The sequence below is a fragment of the Anguilla rostrata genome, chromosome 16, assembly GCF_018555375.3.
Source record: "Anguilla rostrata isolate EN2019 chromosome 16, ASM1855537v3, whole genome shotgun sequence".
Taxonomy (NCBI): domain Eukaryota; kingdom Metazoa; phylum Chordata; class Actinopteri; order Anguilliformes; family Anguillidae; genus Anguilla; species Anguilla rostrata.
This window is the reverse complement of record NC_057948.1, coordinates 11,264,487-11,285,312: the sequence shown is the minus strand read 5'-3', so window position 1 is coordinate 11,285,312 and position 20,826 is coordinate 11,264,487. Positions and strand designations below refer to the sequence as shown.

The 20,826-nt window shown below is 49.4% G+C and overlaps 1 protein-coding gene across 3 annotated transcripts in view; it reads left to right on the top strand.

Annotated features, from left to right (window-relative positions):
* The window catches only part of LOC135242284 (cytosolic carboxypeptidase 4-like), a 193,227-nt gene that overhangs the window by 115,896 nt on the left and 56,505 nt on the right, over window positions 1-20,826 (top strand). For all 3 annotated transcript variants that reach the window (XM_064313294.1, XM_064313293.1, XM_064313295.1), the window contains 5 exons: window positions 150-298; window positions 1,707-1,794; window positions 1,935-2,067; window positions 2,244-2,397; window positions 17,911-18,091. In XM_064313294.1, coding sequence (XP_064169364.1) covers window positions 150-298; window positions 1,707-1,794; window positions 1,935-2,067; window positions 2,244-2,397; window positions 17,911-18,091 — 705 coding nt within the window. The remainder of the gene's footprint in view (window positions 1-149; window positions 299-1,706; window positions 1,795-1,934; window positions 2,068-2,243; window positions 2,398-17,910; window positions 18,092-20,826) is intronic.

Below are 20,826 nucleotides of genomic sequence, written 5' to 3'. Positions count from 1 at the left end.
CTCTTTAGGAAGTTGGTGTTAAGGGACTCGTTATGTTCGCACAAAATGTGGGGAATGGTCAGAACGGGACATATTCACCCTCTCGAAACCTCCCTCTCTCCTCCTCTTTTCCTCCTCTCCTCCTCCTCTGTTCCCCTCGTCCTCCTCAGGTACGAGTACGACCTGATCCTGAACGCGGACGTGAACTGCTCCCAGCACCTGCAGTGGTTCTACTTTGAGGTCAGCGGCATGCAGAGCGACGTCCCGTACCGCTTCAACGTCATCTGCTGCGAGAAGGGCAACAGCCAGTTCAACTACGGTAAGCACAGAGACGCCACGGCGAGGCGTCAGATCACACGCAGTGAGCTCTGGGACACCTTCATCCAGGTATGAGTGTGTGGGTGAGGAGCACTGGGACACCTTCATCCAGGTATGAGTGTGTGGGTGAGGAGCACTGGGACACCTTCATCCAGGTATGAGTGTGTGGGTGAGGAGCACTGGGACACCTTCACCCAGGTATGAGTGTGTGGGTGAGGAGCACTGGGACACCTTCACCAAGGTATGAGTGTGTGGGTGAGGAGCACTGGGTATGATGAGGAGGAGCTCTGGGACACCTTCACCAAGGTATGAGTGTGTGGGTGAGGAGCACTGGGCTTGGTGATGAGGTTCCTTAGTCTGCGTGGGAGAGGAGCATTGAGGTCTGATGAAGAGGAGCTGCAGGTGAGTGTGTGGGTGAGGAGCACTGGGTATGATGAGGAGGAGGTGAGTGTGTGGGTGAGGAGCACTGGGTGTGATGAAGAGGGGCTACAGGTGAGTGTGTGTGTGAGGAGCAGTGGGTATGATGAGGAGGAGCCGAGTGTATGTGGGTGAGGAGCACTGGGTGTGATGAAGAGGAGGTGAGTGTGTTGGTGAAGAGCACTGGGTGTGATGAAGAGGAGGTGAGTGTGTTGGTGAAGAGCACTGGGTGTGATGAAGAGGAGCTGCAGGTGAGTGTGTGTGGGTGAGGAGCACTGGGCGTAATGAAGAGGAGGTGAGTGTGTTGGTGAAGAGCACAGGGTGTGATGAAGAGGAGCTGCAGGTGAGAGTGTGTGGGTGAGGAGCTCTAGGTGTGATGAAGAGGAGCTGCAGGTGAGTGTGTGGGTGAGGAGCAGTGGGCATGATGAAGAGGAGCTGAGTGTGTGTGGGTGAGGAGCTCTGGGTGTGATGAAGAGGAGCTACATGTGAGTGTGTGGGTGAGGAGCTCTAGGTGTGATGAAGAGGAGCTGCAGGTGAGTGTGTGGGTGAGGAGCTCTGGGCATGATGAAGAGGAGCTGCAGGTGAGTGTGTGGGTGAGAAGCAGTGGGCGTGATGAAGAGGAGCTGAGTGTGTGTGGGTGAGGAGCTCTGGGCGTGATGAAGAGGAGCTGAGTGTGTGTGGGTGAGGAGCTCTGGGCGTGATGAAGAGGAGCTGCAGGTGAGTGTGTGGGTGAGGGTCTGCAGGTGAGCGTGTGGGTGAGGAGCTCTGGGTGTGATGAAGAGGAGCTACAGGTGAGTGTGTGGGTGAGGAGCAGTGGGCGTGATGAAGAGGAGCTGCAGGTGAGTGTGTGGGTGAGGGTCTGCAGGTGAGTGTGTGGGTGAGGAGTGCTGGGCGTGATGAAGAGGAGCTGCAGGTGAGTGTGTGGGTGAGGGTCTGCAGGTGAGTGTGTGGGTGAGGAGCAGTGGGTCTCACAGAGGTTCTCCTGATGTCAGGGATGCAGCCGGTCCTGTACTCTGTGCGGGAGGCGTTGGAGGGGCGGCCCCACTGGGTCAGAGCCGGCTCAGAGATCTGCTACTACCGGTGAGAGGACAAGCCCGGGCTCGCCCCGGAGCCTTCCGGCACCACACTCAGGCTTCTCACACGCGTTGCTCACAGAAATGGCACTTCCCTTGTGACTGAAACCCGGGAACTCCATTTGCTCTTCTGTTTTTACCCCGCAGAAACCATTTCTGCCCCAGCAGAGGTTCGAAAGGCCCGGCCTTCTACACTCTGACCTTCACCGTGACCTTCCCGCACAGCGAAGATGTGTGCTACCTGGCCTACCACTACCCCTACACCTACTCTGCCCTCCAGGTACATATTAGCACATTGGTGTGTGTGTGTTCGTGAGCACATACTGTACATACATATGAGCGCATTGGTGTGTGTGTGTGTGTGTGAGAGTACATACTGCACATACATATGAGCGCATTGTGCATGTGCGTGGGGTGTCTCAGTCCCTCAGTCTGACAGGCCTGCCCCCGTCTCAGACCCATCTGCAGATGCTGGAGGAGGCGGTGGACCCTCGCGTGGTCTTCTTCCGGAAGCAGACCCTGTGCCACACGCTGGCGGGCAACCCCTGCCCGCTGCTCACCATCACCGCCTGCCCCGCGTCCTGCAGCTGGCATCAACTGCAGGAGCTGCGTGAGTGAGCCCGCGCCGCCGCCACCGCCGCTACTGCCACCGCCGCCGCCGCCGCCGCCGCCACGCCTCGCCGTTTCACACCTCCTCTCTCCCGCCGAGGCGCGGCTCCAAGACGACCGGGGGGAGGCGGGGCCTCCCGTTCACACCTGCCGTACCGCCACTGCGCGGGGAAAGAGCGCGGGCGGGAGGCTTGGCCCGCTGCCTCAGGCACGGACGCGGACACACACGCGTGTACGACCGCACACAGAACCACAGACGCGCACAGAAACACAGACACGCGGAAACACACGCGTGTACGACCGCACACAGAACCACAGACACGCGGAAACACACGCGTGTACGACCGCACACAGAACCACAGACACCGGAAACCACGCGTACGCCGCACACAGAACCACAGACACGCGAACACACGCTGTACGACGCACACAGAACCACGACACGCACAGAAACACACGCGTGTACGACCGCACACAGAACCACAGACACGCGGAAACACACGCGTGTACGACCGCACACAGAACCACAGACACGCGGAAACACACGCGTGTACGACCGCACACAGAACCACAGACACGCACAGAAACACACGCGTGTACGACCGCACACAGAACCACAGAGACGCACAGAAACACACGCGTGTACGACCGCACACAGAACCACAGACACGCGGAAACACACGCGTGTACGACCGCACACAGAACCACAGACACGCACAGAAACACACGCGTGTACGACCGCACACAGAACCACAGAGACGCACAGAAACACACGCGTGTACGACCGCACACAGAACCACAGAGACGCACAGAAACACAGACAGGAACAGAAACACTAGAACACGCAGACACGCATAGAAACATAGACACGGCCAGAAACACAGACAGGAAAATAAACACTGACACACAGAAACACAGACAAGCGCAGGAACATGGACCCACACAGGAACACGGACACGCACAGACGCACACAAAAATGTACACAGAACTGCGCGCGGGTGAAAACGAAACACTAAAGAAGCCCGTGCGTTACGGGTCTCGTGATTGGGCTGGGCTGTTGCCTGGCGCTGGGCTCATCGCTGAGGGGCCCTGTTTCCACAGACCTCGCGGGTGCGGCGGACGGCGTACGCCAGCCCATCAGCGCTAACGCTCCGCGATCTACTGGCCTCGTTCGCCCACCGCCTGTCCAGCTCACTTCGGCTCACTCCCTCTCCCCCGTAGCGTTGCCCCCCCGCCACCCGCAGCGCCCGTGGAATCGTCCTGGCGGCTCAGGGAGGGAGCGGGGCGTCTTTGGATCAGTGTCACCCGTAGAACGGACTAGCTCGTGGCTAACATCATTTAGCGCCGCGAACTCTTGTCTGACGTACAAATGTGCCTTCCTGTACTTAAGACCGCATGCGGAGTGTTCCATCCGGATCAGGCGATGAGCAAGCTCTCCGCAGCCTTAGGTCCACTCTTATCGAATCCGGTTTCTGCCTGTTTCCGGTTCTCGGTGCGTCATCGTGATGTTTTTCGAGAGTCCTTTCAGCGCTGAGTAGCAGGCCTTTTATTATCCCTTGTGGAGAAATCTGATAGGTTTTCATGTCACGCTGCGCAGAGAGAGCAATTTCACAAACAATTTCACAAGCGTTTAGCGCGCAGATTTACATAATCATAAAAGTACAGAGGAAGAAATAGTGTGCTGTCGTTTAAAAATAGACGGAAACTATTTACGTAAAAACCTAAATAAAACCAGAAAAATACAATAAAAAAAAACTACAAATAGACAGAAAGGTTTATAATTACTTGATTCATATAATGTTTTGTTCTGAAACTAGTCCCCAATGGAGCGCGTAGTGAGCTAGGTGTAACACCCTGTGTTTGCTGGTTCTCCTCGTTCTTTGCATAAGCCTTTTAAGTTTGATTACCTATGAGCAGTATGTGTATGGTTATGGCCATTGAGCACCAATGCAGTCGTCTTAACAGTAGCTGAGCTGGAAAACAAGACTGTAACGATAGTGGGTGCTGTTTGTGTGTGAGACTTGACCTGTGGTCCTGAAGGGTGCCTATTGGATAGTCTGCCAGTCATTTAACAAACCCCTCCCCCATCACACCTTTCTGTGCGGAACATGGCATTATGCATTCATATTGCGCTGTTTTTGTGCCGTTCACCACCTATGCATGCGGTGCAGTATAAAAGCATGCAGCTCGCATAAACACTGCACACATGCAGTCCTTCTGCTAGCGTCCTCTCCCAGGCCGCCGCACTGCTGACGCATGGCGCCGCGCGCAATTTAATCAAAAAAACTTCATTAGCGGTGATGCGACCACGCCGCCCGTCTTATTCCCATTAAGGTTATTAACGAGGCCGCCGAATGCCTTCCCCCCCAGCCCCCACCCCCTCCCCGCCCCTCCCCGCCCCGGCCTGCAGAAAGGGTTGCTTTCCAGCGCTAATACACGCACTGGAGCGCTATCGACATTCATTCTGTAAACACATCCTGAACCCTGCCGCCAAGGCTCATTTCTGGAGATTTAACAGCGATTAACACTGAGGGCGGGCCAGCGAGCGACGGGGCGAGCGGGGCGTGGCGAGCCGGGACTCTCTCTCTTTCTCTCTCTCTCTCGGAGCGCTGCGTCTAACCTTCCTCCTCTCCTTCTCCGCGCTCATCTTCTTTGTCGTCCCGATCTAATAAAGGGATCTAATTACGCCGATGCCGTTTGGTCGTCCGCCTGCAAATTAAATCTCACTGGAGAGAGGCTAATTGATTAATAGCGCCGCGTGGGTCGCGTGTGAAAAAGTGCTCTGATCAGACGGCCGATTCACGCCGGGAGAGAGAGAGAGAGAGAGAGAGAGAGAGAGAGAGAGAGAAAGTGAGAGAGAGAGAGAGAGAGAGGCGTGACATCGCCAGGGGTTCCGGCTGGCTTTGAGGGTCGGTTCATTAGATTTCCTTTGTAGGCGAACGCCTGTATGTTAGCCCTATCAGCGACAGCTCAGTTTAACCAGCAGAAAGGGGGGGAGAGGGGGAGGGGGAGGGGGAGGGGGGGCAGAAACCAAAAACAAACGCGAGAAGGAAATCCCGCAGGGTTTAATTAGGACCCTGTTGGCGTGCGCTCTTGCCGAAAGGTGCTCTGCAGAAGCGGAGCTTTCAGCCGAAGTGCGTCTGTGTGAAAAGTTCCCGTCGAGCAAACGGACTCCCGTCAAGAATCAAAGATCGGAAAGCGCTGGTCCTCTGTAGGCCGCTAGCGCAGGACGTCAACCTGAGCCAGATGCGGAAGGGTGGTGGGGGGGGGCGCGTCTTGTATTTCTGGAAACGTCGCCTGATTAGGACGCCGAGTGTCAATCCTTTCAAGCAAATCAGAGCTTCTGCTGCATCTGCTTAGGTAGGAGTGCGTGCGGACCTGAACAGAGCAATCAGCTCCCTGACGGCAAACTTCGATACCGCTGTTTATAGAAGCCTATCAGTGCTAAGAGTGGCTGTTATGGAAATACCTGGTGATTGCTAGATTGCTGGCATTTTTTTTTCTTTTTTGCACTATTGGAAAAGCTGGTCTTTATTTATACAAAGAGAAATGCTTTGTCTCATAAGGTTTTTTAAAAAGTCTGTACAAACCCCTCTCGGAATCTGCCAGAAATCTGGTGGAAGAAGCCATTTTAAGTGCATGCCTTGGGTTCAGCTGTAGCAAAATGGGTGTAGCCTCACTGCAAGGCGAATGGAATACTGTAATATCTGTTCCCGTGCCTTGCATGTTGCAATTTAATGAGTTTATATTTAATGAGTTGTTATTGGAAATTCAGTGCCTGTCAATCTTTTGATTGCCGTTGGCTTAACGACCGTCTGCAACACAAGCCTAAAAACGCAGCTCTCCTGAACAGTTAACAGTCAACGAAGGCGCGGAGGTCCTCCGAATGTAATCCAGGCACGTTTTACCGCGTTGCTTTTCAATCTACAGAAAATCGCTCGCTGGAGGTACACATTAACTCACAAAACAGGACGTTACGGCGTAAGGCTGAAAGTAAGTTTAAGCAATGCGTCCTTGGGGTCTGGATTTAATGATGTGATATAAATGGATCACATTAAGTTGTCGGCGCCAGCAGATTTCTGCGGCGGGGCCTACGGATAGCCCGTTTTGCTACAATTTCTATTAAGGGAATTAAATTCTTAAGAAAATGCCAGGAACATTTTTTTTAGACGAAAAGTGACATTTTTAAACTCTCTCGAATCGCCGTCTGCTGGTGATGTTTGATATTGGACCTGTCTGGCTCCAGGAGGTCTCCAGACATTTACTTCATATTACATATTCATGTGCATTCTTGCATTCATGCAATGATTCCCTAAAGTTCAACCAATAGGAAATGGGAACACATGACTTGATCCGTGATGACTTTGACACACAAGCAAAGACAAACATTTTTGCCGTCGTTCTTCAGGAGTCAGAATTCCATTTCCTTCTCCACGGTTACACAACCGCTGTGGCCTTCTCCAGAAGTGATCATACTGCACCATTACCCACATTACTCACATGCTTCCACCGGATTTTTCGTTTTAATTGAGGAAAGGCGCATTTTTTACCGCGCGCGGTATCGTGGCAGTCCGTCTGCTGGACCGGAGCCCGGTCGCCCGCCTCGTCTTCGCCGCCTATCGCGAAACGACCTTGAGCACGCGTACCCGTCGACGAGGCGGCCAACCCCAGGCGCTTTGCTGCCAGTGAAAGATGGAGGCTCAGAAAACCACGCAGTGAAGCCGCTTCTTCAGTTCCCCGGCGCATCGCGCTGCCATTCCCAGTGTCCATAGGGGTCCATCACTGGTCTGAGATGCACACAAATGTCCACACAAACCCGGTGCTTTTTCCCCTACGAGCTTCCTGGTTTGGGTGACTGAAGCTGGCAACATGCTTGGGGTGCACTGAAAATAATAACTGAACCTATGAATTCCGAGTTACAGAGGTTCTGGCTTGAGACCTTACACATACATATAACCATCTATCATGTAACTAACTGCTGTCTTTGCTCACGTGAAGAGGTATAATAAATAGGGCAGATCTGCCAGCATACGCAATTTCAGCCGGAGGGACTTTTTTCTTGGATGCACACGAGCCCCCGTGTACTTCCTTCCTTCCTTCTGTAAGTTCCCTGCGTCAGGATCGGATCCATAGTAAATGATAACAGTGAGATGCTTCTTATAGCCCATCAGCACGGCCTGGGCCCTGGACCCTGCTCCCCCCCCCCCCCCATCCCCCCCATCCCCGAGCCCCTCTCGCACGTGTTTTCAGCAGGTACACAGAATGACCGGGGAGGACAGTCGATATATTCTGACTAACCACACTTCAGTTAGGATATTTTTAGCTGAAGATTTAGATAAAGCATAGAGCTCTGTCACAAATCAGCCAGTCTTTGTGTATCTGAAACTCCAAGCCCACCTCCCCCCCCCCCCCCCCATTGTCCATCTGGCCCAATATCCGGTGTGGTCACAGTAACACAGTACACTTACCCCTGGTATTTCATGTTCTGAGTCATGTGCGTTTGCAGGATGCCGGCAGCAACAGCGAGTTCTTCAGCGTCTCGTGGTTAAAAAAAAAAGTTGCGGCGACTTCAGAAGGCGGATGCGCCACACGGAGCTCAGCGCGGTCTTCGGGAGGGAACGAGCACGCGTCCTTGGCTGAAGCTCCTGTGCCGCGCGCGCGTGTCCCGCCGGCGATGCCGCAGAGCCGCCGTGCGAGAGGGGGGATTACGCCTCGGTAATTGGCTGACCGAGGAACGGGCGCCGCGTAATTGCAACGGGACGGTTTTAATTAGGAAATTTGAAATGAAAGCGAGGTTTTCATGATCCTTCGCCGGAGCAAATCCGTCCTGTAATTATAAATGGACACCTCTGATTTATACTAATTAGACCTCGTTTGCATGCAGAGGACGAGGATAGGGGGGACAACAGAGAGGCTGCTTCTGATTGGCTCGGGGGGGCGGGGGGGGTGCTCGTTGGATGTGTGATCAAACGGCCATGTTTTGTTTTTTTTTTAACTGCGTTTGTAGTCCTGTGTGACTTGTGGGCATACTCCGCTCTCAGCAGGATCACATTCAGAACGGCTTTTACATTTACAGTTATAATTATCTAAGTATATAAGCCGTATAGTATGGCATAGCATCTGGAGCAGGGCTGCCCCAACCCTGTTACTACTGTCCTGTGGATTTTCACTCCACATCTCATTCAACAACTGGAGATCTCATTGAGCTGCTAATTAGTAGAAGCATGTGTGCCAAAGTAGGGTTGAAAGGAAAACATACAGGATGGTAGATCTCCAGGAGCTGGGTTGTGCAGCCTTGATCTAGAGTTTAGTGTCTAGTAGCTTGGCATACTAAATGGGGGACTATGTATAAAAAGTCCTGTAATTTTTATATGGTGAGACCAAAATGTATAAAAAATACCCTTTAATAAAAGCTGAGAATCTGCTCTTTAACCACAATTGTTTGATTACAAATCTAAAATTGTGGAGTACAGAGCCAAATCAAGAAAGTATATGTCTTAGTCCCAAACGTTATGGAGCTCACTGTATATTGACAGTGACTGACAGTTATTCTGGGAAGAAACAGAACATTGTCTGCGTTGCTGGCAGTCCATTATGAATTCTACTTGCCATTGTGGTTCTGTGTCTTCAGCTCATTGTATGGATTAAGGGATGAGAAGCAGCCATACAGCAATCAAAGCTTTAAAGCTAAAAAAACATTTTTTGGTTTTGGGTTGGATGGGGGGGGGGGGGGGTAATTTCCTACTGCCCCGTGCTGTTTGGCAAGTGTCATGTCCTGTGGAAGCCCAGCGGGGCATAAAGTATTCTCATTTTGTGGACGTGGGTTAAAGACTGCTTCCTTCAGAGGACAGCAGGAGGTGCAAGGCCCCATTCAGCTTTACACAGATCAGGTGTGAGAAACTGGATTTTAAATTCACCCCCCCCACCGCCCCCACAGCTCTAAACCCCCCCCCCCGAGTCCTCTCATGACATTATCATAGCAGCACGGCTCTCCCAAGCCTTCTTAGGGTTTCCGGGCTGAAATGCCACAATTATGTTCCATTTCAATATCAGCTTTCTTTCAGGGGATAAAAAAAAAGTCCAGAAATGACAAAATTTCTCAAAGAAATAAATTTGCTGTCAAGCTGCTTTCCACCCTGGCTGTCGCCGCCCGCGACCTGAGCCTCGGGAGTGTGTTGACGGGGGGGGAAGGGGGGGACCGAACGCGTTTTAAAAACAGCGAACGTGCGAGCACGCTCTCAGGACCTGTCTGGCGCTCCTGAATTGCTCGCGGTGCCGGACGGACGGAGCTGAAATGTCAGCGCTAAATGAATGCGACGGTCCCCGTCCTACGCTGACCTCCTCGTTAATTAATTAGCGCTGATGAACATGCCGGGCCCTCCTTCTCGCGCCCGGACTTCGCTCGGAAAGGAGAGATGAAGAGGAGAACAGGAACAGAATGCAGCCCGCAGTCAGGGCTGGCCGCGTCCTTTTTCGGCCACCTGTTGAGGTGGCGGTGCGGCGTAGTGGTTAGGGAGCTGGGCTTGCACCTTCCAGGGCTGCAGGTTTGAATCCCAGCTTGAGGCACTGCCGTTGTACCTCCCGTCAAGGCAATTAACTTGAACTACTTGTTCAAATCTAGCTGTGTGACTGGGTTGTATGGAAAAAGAATGTAACCTATGGCAGTTTCTCTGGAGCATCTGCTGAATGTCTGAAAAGCAGTGTCACCTGTTTTCCTTCCACTTGTGGTTTTCTTCCTCTTCCTCCCACATGTCTTCTGTGGCGTACGCCCCCAGCCCTGCTGCTTCCCTTTCTCTCCGCAGTCCACCTCGCAGCCGTCGCGTCACTTAACGTGCGACCAGACCGCAGTTTCCTTAGCAACCTGAAGAGGCGCTCTTTCCTAGTGGCACAAACCCGGCCTACCGACCCCTCCGTCCGTGCGCAATGCCGTGGGCAAACTGGCACCGGCACAGTCAGCACCGGGGTACCAGATTCCCTCACCGTTCTGTGGGGAGTGGGTACAGTATGCAACCCGGGGGGGCCGCAAAATTGACTTCTTGTAAAATCCTTGGTTTAATGGAATCCATTATGCGTTTATTTATTGGGGTAATTCTCAGCGCATGGCTCCTGTCAAGGTAGCATCATGAACATCAGCGCACTGGCAAAGAATATCCAAGGGGCACATCAGTCATAGTTCACAGAGAAGAGGAAGCCAGCGCTAAGCTGCAACAGCTGCAACAGTTCTTTTTCGTAACACATATCCAATACTGCGGTGCTTTAAAAAAGATAATAAAAGTGACATCATCAGGCGCTAGCGCGCGCGGCGTGTAGCATAATGACAGCGCGTGTCCGGGGCGCGTAGAGATTTATCGAGCGGGTTATGAAGACTGGCAGGAACCCCCCGGAGGAGCTCGGCGAGACGCGGCGTCAACCCATTACCGCCGCCCCTCCCGCCGCGCGGCCGCGGGAAAACCTCCGCCGCCGTCGCCCGCCCGCTTCCACCCTCCCGCTACCTCCCCCCCCCGCCACCCCCTGAATAAATGTAATCTGGGGTGAGGCCGCCCCGCGTAGCGGTACCTAATAGCCAAAGGTGAAATTGATACCGGCGCTGTGATCCGCTGGTTCGGAGAGCTCAATTATTGCCGGTTCAGCTCCTGGGCCGGGAGCTGCCGACCCGCCCCCCGGAGCAATTAATCTTAATCCGCACCGCTCCGCCAAATACCCCGCTGTGCAAACGGATTCATTCTGCGTTAATAATGCATAGTTAACACACCTTATTCTCTCTGCGTTAATAATGCATATCTGACACACCTTATTCTCTCTGTTACTATAGTATAGTTAACACACCTTATTCTCTCTGCGTTAATAATGCATAGTTAACACACCTTATTCTCTCTGTTAATATAGCATAGTTAACACACCTTATTGTCTCTGTTAATGTAACATAGTTAACACACCTTATTCTCTCTGCGTTAATAATGCATATCTGACACACCTTATTCTCTCTGTTACTATAGTATAGTTAACACACCTTATTCTCTCTGCGTTAATAATGCATAGTTAACACACCTTATTCTCTCTGTTAATATAGCATAGTTAACACACCTTATTGTCTCTGTTAATGTAACATAGTTAACACACCTTATTCTCTCTGCGTTAAGAATGCACAGCTGACACACCTTATTCTCTCTGTTACTATAGTATAGTTAACACACCTTATTCTCTCTGCGTTAATAATGCATAGTTAACACACCTTATTCTCTCTGTTAATATAACATAGTTAACGCACCTTACTCTCTCTGTTAATATAGCATAGTTAACACACCTTATTCTCTCTGCGTTAATAATGCATAGTCAACACACCTTATTCTCTCTGTTAATATAGTATAGTTAACACACCTTATTGTCTCTGTTAATGTAACATAGTTAACACACCTTATTCTCTCTGCGTTAAGAATGCACAGCTGACACACCTTATTCTCTCTGTTACTATAGTATAGTTAACACACCTTATTCTCTCTGCGTTAATAATGCATAGTTAACACACCTTATTCTCTCTGTTAATATAGCATAGTTAACACACCTTATTGTCTCTGTTAATGTAACATAGTTAACACACCTTATTCTCTCTGCGTTAATAATGCATATCTGACACACCTTATTCTCTCTGTTACTATAGTATAGTTAACACACCTTATTCTCTCTGCGTTAATAATGCATAGTTAACACACCTTATTCTCTCTGTTAATATAGCATAGTTAACACACCTTATTGTCTCTGTTAATGTAACATAGTTAACACACCTTATTCTCTCTGCGTTAAGAATGCACAGCTGACACACCTTATTCTCTCTGTTACTATAGTATAGTTAACACACCTTATTCTCTCTGCGTTAATAATGCATAGTTAACACACCTTATTCTCTCTGTTAATATAACATAGTTAACGCACCTTACTCTCTCTGTTAATATAGCATAGTTAACACACCTTATTCTCTCTGCGTTAATAATGCATAGTCAACACACCTTATTCTCTCTGTTAATATAGTATAGTTAACACACCTTATTGTCTCTGTTAATGTAACATAGTTAACACACCTTATTCTCTCTGCGTTAAGAATGCACAGCTGACACACCTTATTCTCTCTGTTACTATAGTATAGTTAACACACCTTATTCTCTCTGCGTTAATAATGCATAGTTAACACACCTTATTCTCTCTGTTAATATAACATAGTTAACGCACCTTACTCTCTCTGTTAATATAGCATAGTTAACACACCTTATTCTCTCTGCGTTAATAATGCATAGTCAACACACCTTATTCTCTCTGTTAATATAGTATAGTTAACACACCTTATTGTCTCTGTTAATGTAACATAGTTAACACACCTTATTCTCTCTGCGTTAAGAATGCACAGCTGACACACCTTATTCTCTCTGTTACTATAGTATAGTTAACACACCTTATTCTCTCTGCGTTAATAATGCATAGTTAACACACCTTATTCTCTCTGTTAATATAACATAGTTAACGCACCTTACTCTCTCTGTTAATATAGCATAGTTAACACACCTTATTCTCTGTTAATATAACATAGTTAACGCACCTTATTCTCTCTGCGTTAATAATGCATAGTTAACACACCTTATTGTCTCTGTTAATATAGCATAGTTAACACACCTTATTCTCTCTGTTAATATAGCACAGTTAACACACCTTATTCTCTCTGCGTTAATAATGCATAGTTAACACACCTTATTGTCTCTGTTAATGTAACATAGTTAACACACCTTATTCTCTCTGCGTTAATAATGCATAGCTGACACACCTTATTCTCTCTGTTAATATAGCATAGTTAACACACCTTATTCTCTCTGTTAATATAGCATAGTTAACACACCTTATTCTCTCTGCGTTAATAATGCATAGTTAACACACCTTATTCTCTCTGTTAATATAACATAGTTAACGCACCTTACTCTCTCTGTTAATATAGCATAGTTAACACACCTTATTCTCTGTTAATATAACATAGTTAACGCACCTTATTCTCTCTGCGTTAATAATGCATAGCTGACACACCTTATTCTCTCTGTTAATATAGTATAGTTAGCACACCTTTTTCCTCTCTGTGTTAATATAGCATAGCTAAGACTCCTGAAAGAGTAATTCTACTCGGGAAAGAGTAAAACACTCAAGATTGTTCTGTTTTGTTTTTTTTTTAGCTGTAAACATGTTTGAATGCCTACTTTACAACGAAAAATTTTGATTTATGCAGTTTTTTTTCAACATTTTTGAAATCATATCATTTTGCATAAAAAGCTGGCAGAAAGTGTCTTGGTGCTTGGCCCTCTAATGTTTGAAAATTTCTTTCTGCGTTCCATTTTGGCGCCGCCTCAGTCGTGATGTCCAAGTGTCTCTTTGGAGGTACAACTACATCTTATAAATGTCAATCAAGATATCCAGCAGGAAAATTGTTGCTGCCCACAAATTCACCCGTTTACCTTTCAATACGACAGAACACTGTCGACTGAAATGTTTCTGAAAGGACCTGAGGTGAGAAATAGACCATGTAATTGCCGAATCTTGATTCATATTTATCTGCAACGCCCCAGTGTGACAGTTTGATCCGGGTTTCATGAGCCAGGTGCGGCTGCACTGTGCAGAATTATTTGCATACAGAATACCTTATGCAAATGAGATGGGCACACCTACTCCACCCACCCCGGTTGAAACAGTGAGTGCAAGGTGACCGGCCTTAATCTCTCTGTGTTGACACACGATTGGTAACGACCCTTTTACTCTGTGTCAGCATGGCAGTGCACAGCTCTCGGGAACGTCAGGCGAGCTCGAGACCTCAGCGTTCTCTTAGCGCCTTCAGAGCAAACGCACGCCCGAGCAGCGTACGCTACCTGTCGTAGCGGCGGGTGTTCGAACGCACGGAGAGGCTCCGCCCTGTTTTCTTAAAGAGCGCACGTGTCGTTGTGCGTGGAGCTCCGAGTCGCCTCGCCGCTCACAGCCGCCGCCGGTTGTTTCCACGCTCGTCGATGTGTTATTCATGTTCCGCTAGCGCTGCAAACCACCCTGGACAGACGCTAACAGCCGCAACAACAGAAACAACAATACCGGCAACAACGGTAAACAAATAAAGAAACCGTAATCGCCGCCCCCCCATCACGGCCATAATCGTTCCCGTCACGGTACTCAAAATAATCACGTAGATATTGAGCAGTGTGAATATGTAAGTGAGCTAAACCCGTGGGTGAACATGAGGAATAATACTGATGTATTTTTGTATTCTAAATACTAAATATCCTTCCCGTTATATGGTTTATTGTGGATGCACCCCCCCCCCCACCCAATGAAAGCTGTGTGTTCAGTGTGAGGAGAGGCCCTGAAGCCGAGTTCTTCCTGGGTTACTGCTGCTCCTTGGGCTGCTGTCGTATGAAGGATGTTCTCTTCATTTTAAATCCGTGCTCCTGCCAGGCACAACAGTCTAACCTACATTTTGCTATAGAACACTGCACCCAGTCAACTGTCTCTGACAGCACAATGCATATATGAGTAGGCAGCCGCGCATCCACACGCACGCACACTCTCTCACACACACACACACACTCTGTCTCCCACACACACACACACACACACACACACACACACTCTCTCTCTCTCACACACACACACGCACACACACTCTCTCTGTCTCTCACACACCACACACACTCTCTTTCTCCCACACACACACACACACACACACACACACACACTCTCTCTCTCTCACACACACACACGCACACATACTCTCTCTGTCTCCCACACACGCACACACACTCTTTCAATCACGCACACACACACACACTCTCTCTCAATCACGCGCACACACACACACACTCTCTCTCTCTCTCTCCCACACACACACACCACACACGCTCTCTCTCACACACACAGACACGCACACACACGAGCGTGCATATTCTCACATCGCTTCTTGCAACGCAACGGCAAGTTACGTGCTGACAGCACACAAATGAAACCGTCAGAGGTTTGGCGCCGAACGTGGTTCCTTTAGCGTGTGGCGCTCACATTGTGGCCCCCCGAGCGGCGTCCGGGGTTTGACAAGCACTGTACATCCAAACCGGCTGATTACATGTTATTGGCACGCGGACAGGGCACTGCACTGGCACTCTGGGAGCTCTGCCTGAGAGGGGAAAACATAGTGCAAATATTGCACAGCCTGCAGAATGATGCTTGTCTCTTCCACCCAGCTCTGCAGGTGCGGGAAGATGCATCTCTCCCTATGGAGAGGTTTACTCTAAGCATTGCCAAAATTGTCAGAGGAGACCGTTAAACAACTGACCATGATAAAATTTCATCACAAAGTTTAAACCTGGCTCTTATTTCATTTTGGTTCCACTTTTTTTCTCCCCAGTTTTATAACCATGCATTGCTGCAAAATTTTGTCTTTGTTATGATTAATCTTGTTTGGAAATTTTTGTGCAGGTAATGGAATTGCATTTTTAATGTCACTTCCCATTGCTTAGAAAGAGGAGCACATTTCTGCTCAACGCTGTAACAAGGTCTGCCATTATATGCACTCAGACCGGCACATGATAGTGTGGGAGCATTGCTGTCAATCATCATCTGTGCTTAATGGGTGGCAATTGATGTAAATCACTGGGGAGGGCCAATGTGGTAATTGGCTGACAAGAAGAGTCCATTGACCACTCTCTGAGGGATGACTGGACTGCAGGTGAGAAACCTGCCCTAGACAAAACTAGTGTTCTCAGCTATGACATCATGTTTCTGTGTACTATAACACGCTAAACATTTCGTTCTTTCCTGCCAAGTCAACTTTGTAGGAGTGAAGCTGAAACAGCATGAAGGCTGTAGCTTATTCTTCTGCCTAGTTGGCTTTGCAGAGGTTGGGGTCTGAATAGTGTTCACTGTGTGAACTAAACTGTGTCCTTGGCTAGAAAAAGCTGTACAAAATAAGTATTGTACCTTACTGAACCTGTGTGAAGCAGTTGTCTATGACCATGAAATGCACTTTTTGTACGTCGCTTTGGATAAAAGCGTCTGCCAAATAAATGTAAGACTATTAAAATAGTTAAGTTATCCGCATGATCTATAATGTCATACATCTCTAAGTGAATGACCTCGCTTGCATGGATCCATCTAAAGGTCTGTCATTAGCAAAATTGCTTAGCAGAAGCAAATGAATCAATTTATGAAACGGCACGAGCAACGGAATCAAATGCAAACCTTTGGGAAGATTAATACATTATATTTATAAAGGATGCGAGCAGAGTTGACCTTGTCCTGCCAATTTTGTTTTATGTCGTCAAAATGAAACGAATGAAAACCAATTAACAAAATGAATTAGCCCCTTAATTTCTGTATTAGATTAACAGGACACAGAAAGTCATCTTGAAGTGGTGGCAGTGTTTTCCCAGAGTTTGGTGTCTCCCTGCGCCATGGAGAACAGAGCAGAAAGAAAAAAAGAAAAATAAAGTGCCAAACCCAAACAGACCTTTTAGCATGAAAAAGTGTGTATTTTAAAAGGTGTTTGACCAATGAATCAGAACCAGAAGCGTCAGTCACTTGATGAAAACTCATTTTCATTGGCAGGAACTTCTTACTTCTGATCGCTGTAACTCTGTAAAGCTGACAAAGTAGACTTCGACGAGATGTTACCAGACTGATGTGGCGGGTTTGGTTGAATTGCATTTGCCCTTAAACAGTCTAAATGTGTTCGATTGAATACAGTCCACTTGTCACAAAGACCCTTTACAGGAATTGTGAAAAATTAAATAAGATTTTATGTGCAATTCCAGCCTGTGGATGGTGGTGCAATGCACAGGTCTTATTTTATCCTTAGGAAACTTTTCCTCATTTGTACTTGTGTTCTCTCTTAGCTGAACATCACTCAATCAATATTAATATAGGCAGGACATTCACAAATCACTGATTCTCCATTTTAGTCACAATTTATTTTCTAGATGCGCCAGAACTTGCTACACTGCAAATGACTTTGTATTAATATATTATGTGTTCTCTTAAATGAAATTGAACATTTTTCTTGCTTGTACATTTTTTTTTTTAAAGAATTGATACTGAGAAGCAATTATCTGCTATATTAATGTACTGCATGCCAGAAAATTTGATTCATCCACTAAATTCAGCCCCAAAATTATAAAGTAACTTAAAAGATTTGCTGTAAACACGAGTTCATTAAAGACATATTTGTTTGTTTTGCGTTGACTTTAGCTTTGGCTCCGGTCCAGACTGAAAGTGATCCAGCTTGTATTCTAGCTCTCCTTAAAACACTAAAATAAGCCTTAAACAAGAGAGCAAATACTAAGTGGCCTAAACAGGATGCCACCGTGGCGAACGTGGCCCCTGAGGGCCAGGGGAGTGTCGCGTGTGTGGTTCCGGTCAGTGAGCTGGGCCCTACTCTCTCCTCTGGGTAAACGGCTCTGTGCGAGGTCTTGTTTCCGGTTCCGGCCGTTGACTCGGGTGCTCCTTTTTCCAGGAAAACGCCCTTGTGTGGTCCTGACGGGTAGGGTGCACCCCGGGGAGAGCAATGCGAGCTGGGTAATGAAGGGCTCGCTGGAGTTCCTGTGCAGCAGCGACCCCGTGGCCGAGAGCCTGAGAGAGGCCTACGTCTTCAAGATCATCCCCATGCTCAACCCCGACGGGGTCATCAACGGCACGTGAGTCCCGCCATCATGTCCCGTAACCCCGCCCTCCTCTACCACAGCCCCGCCCTTCAGTCACACAGCCCCGCCCTTCAGTCACACAGCCCCGCCCTTCAGTCACACAGCCCCGCCCTTCAGTCACACAGCCCCGCCCTTCAGTCACACAGCCCCGCCCTTCAGTCACACAGCCCCACCCTTCAGTCACTCTCTCTCTCTCCTCCTCTCTCTCTCTCTCTCTCTCTCTCTCTCTCTGTCTCCCTCTCTCTCTCTCTCTCTGCGCAGTGAGCTCTTCTCCAGAGCTTCCATATTGCTTGGGTCAGGGCTCTGGTCAAGTGTGCTAAAGGAACCCAACACCCCGCTAAGGTTTTATTTTGTTCAGTATGAAGTGACAATAGAGTCGGTGTTTTAGGGCCAGCATTGTGCAGAGCCCGACCCCCGACGCCCCGAAGTGCTTTTGCATGTGAGTAACGGCTCGGCGAATTCCCTCGGCCCCCTCCCTCCCTCCCGTCCGGGGGACGGCGTATTCTGAGCTAAAGGTGATCGATAGCAACGCCTCGCCGTCCCCGCTCCATCGCTCCGGTTTTCCTTCCCCGACCCCCCAGGGGGGACCTGGGATACGGAGGAACACGGCAAGCGGGCTTAAAACTGCAGGCTTTTTCATTATACTGAGCCCGGTGTCCTGGGAGCTGGAGAGGGAGAGAAAATGATTCTTTTAGATTGGCTAACTGTATTACATCCTGGGCTGTCTGTTTGCAACGGAGGGACACGCGCTTGTCAATAGCCGCTAGTTGCCAGGGATTCCTGTTGGACAGGGCCATTTGTTTTCCTCTGCAGTGAGCCCGCTGGCAATAAGAGGCAGTACTGACTGGTCAGTAAGAGGCAGTACTGATTGGTCAGTAAGAGGCGGTACTGGCTGGTCAGTGAGAAGCAGTACTGACTGGTCAGTAAGAGGCAGTACGGACTGATCAATAAGAGTCAGTCCTGGCCGGTCAGTTAGAAGCAGTACTGACTGGTCTTATGGGCACTGACTGGATAGAGGCAGAACTGACTGGTCAGTTAGAGGCAGAACTGACCGGTCAGTTAGAGGCAGCACTGTCTGGTCTTGTGGGCACTGACTGGTTAGAGGCAGCACTGACTGGTCAGTTAGAGGCAGCACTGACTGGTCTTGTGGGCGCTGACTGGTTAGAGGCAGCACTGACTGATCAGTTAGAGGTAGTACTGACCGGTCTGTTAGAGGCAGCACTGACTGGTCTTGTGGGCACTGACTGGATAGAGGCAGAACTGACTGGTCAGTTAGAGCCAGCACTGACTGGTCTTGTGGGCACTGACTGGTTAGAGGCAGCACTGACTGGTCAGTTAGAGCTTTGTCAGGTCATTTTGTGGCAGCCCTGGCAGTTTTAATGGCCAGGTGTAATGCAGTGCTAGATACTCCAGACAGCAGGTAAAGTAACAAGCCTGCGTGGGCTGTACAGGCCTGTTTTGGTCATAAAATTCTGAAATGTTTTTATCATTACTTCCTGTGGGCGTGAGTGTCATCAGGCTACTCCATCACTTCCTGTCATTCTCCCCATCCTCATTGCCTCTACTTTTCCATTCGTTCTTTTCGCCTGCTCCTTTTTCTCTCCTCTCTCTCATCCTATTTTCATTCCCTCCTACAAACTCCTTTGCATTTTCACTCCTCCAGGTTACCCATGTGGGGTTCAGTTTCTTTTTTGTGTGCACCCGTCCAAGCTGAACACTACCACCCCCCCCCCCTTACTGCCCGTAGCTATCCAGCTCATCTCTTCCACACGCTCATTTGCAATAATTAAGAGGGGTAAGAATTAGCCCGAGAAGCGTTTGCCGTTATTGCCAAAGGGACGGTTTGCAGAGCAGGTTGCTTCCTGTTTCCTGTCTCCTCCCTTGGCGGCGGCGGCGGCGTAGCCACGCTAGCCGGGCGCCTTAACTGCGCCGTTTAAAGAAAGCGCTTCTGAGGCCGCCCGGGTTGGAGAAGCGGCGTCGCTCAGTTCACCGCCGGTCAAATTGCTAATCTGCGGCGGCGGCGCGCTCCAGGCACCCCCTCTTGAAGGTACAGGCGGCTGCGAAACTGCTGCTCACACCCCGGGTTCATTTATATGGAAATGCCGCTGAAGTTTCCCTAACCTCGCGGATCCGAACGGGGCTCGAGGGCGGAGAGGGGAGAGGTCGCCGCGTAATTCGCCGACGTTCGGGTGAGAGGGGGCTGGAGTTTGGCCCGCCCCACGACCCGCTGTGGTTTCAGACGAGTCTCCAGGGCGTTTATGAAACCGCCTGCCGCTGTCGCGCGTTTACGGTGACGAGAGCGGGGAGAAGGGAAATCGCTCGCCGCGGACGGGCGGTTCCCTCGTTTCCGCCGTTCCGGCTCGCCATGTTTTCCCGCGGGTCGCCGCTCGATCCGCGCCGGCGTTCGAGCTCGCGTTGACTGCCGCATCCTCGGTCGTGGATCGTCGGAGGTAGATAAACGGTTCTCGTTTTTCAAAAACCCTGATCCGTCCGCCGTAGTGCGCGTTTCGAAAGCCTTAATCAGTCACGCGTCCTCTGAGCTCTTATCGTAGCGTTTTCCTCTCAAAGTAATTATCAAAAAAAAAAAAAAAATATTTTTTTGAACGTTTCCCCTCGTGACACATCTCGCCGGCAGTTGCATGATAATTGCTTTGCGAAAGCTGTGGAAATTGCGATGAGGACTACGGGGATCGGGAGACTGACTTGAGGACCGATGGCTGTTACTGCTG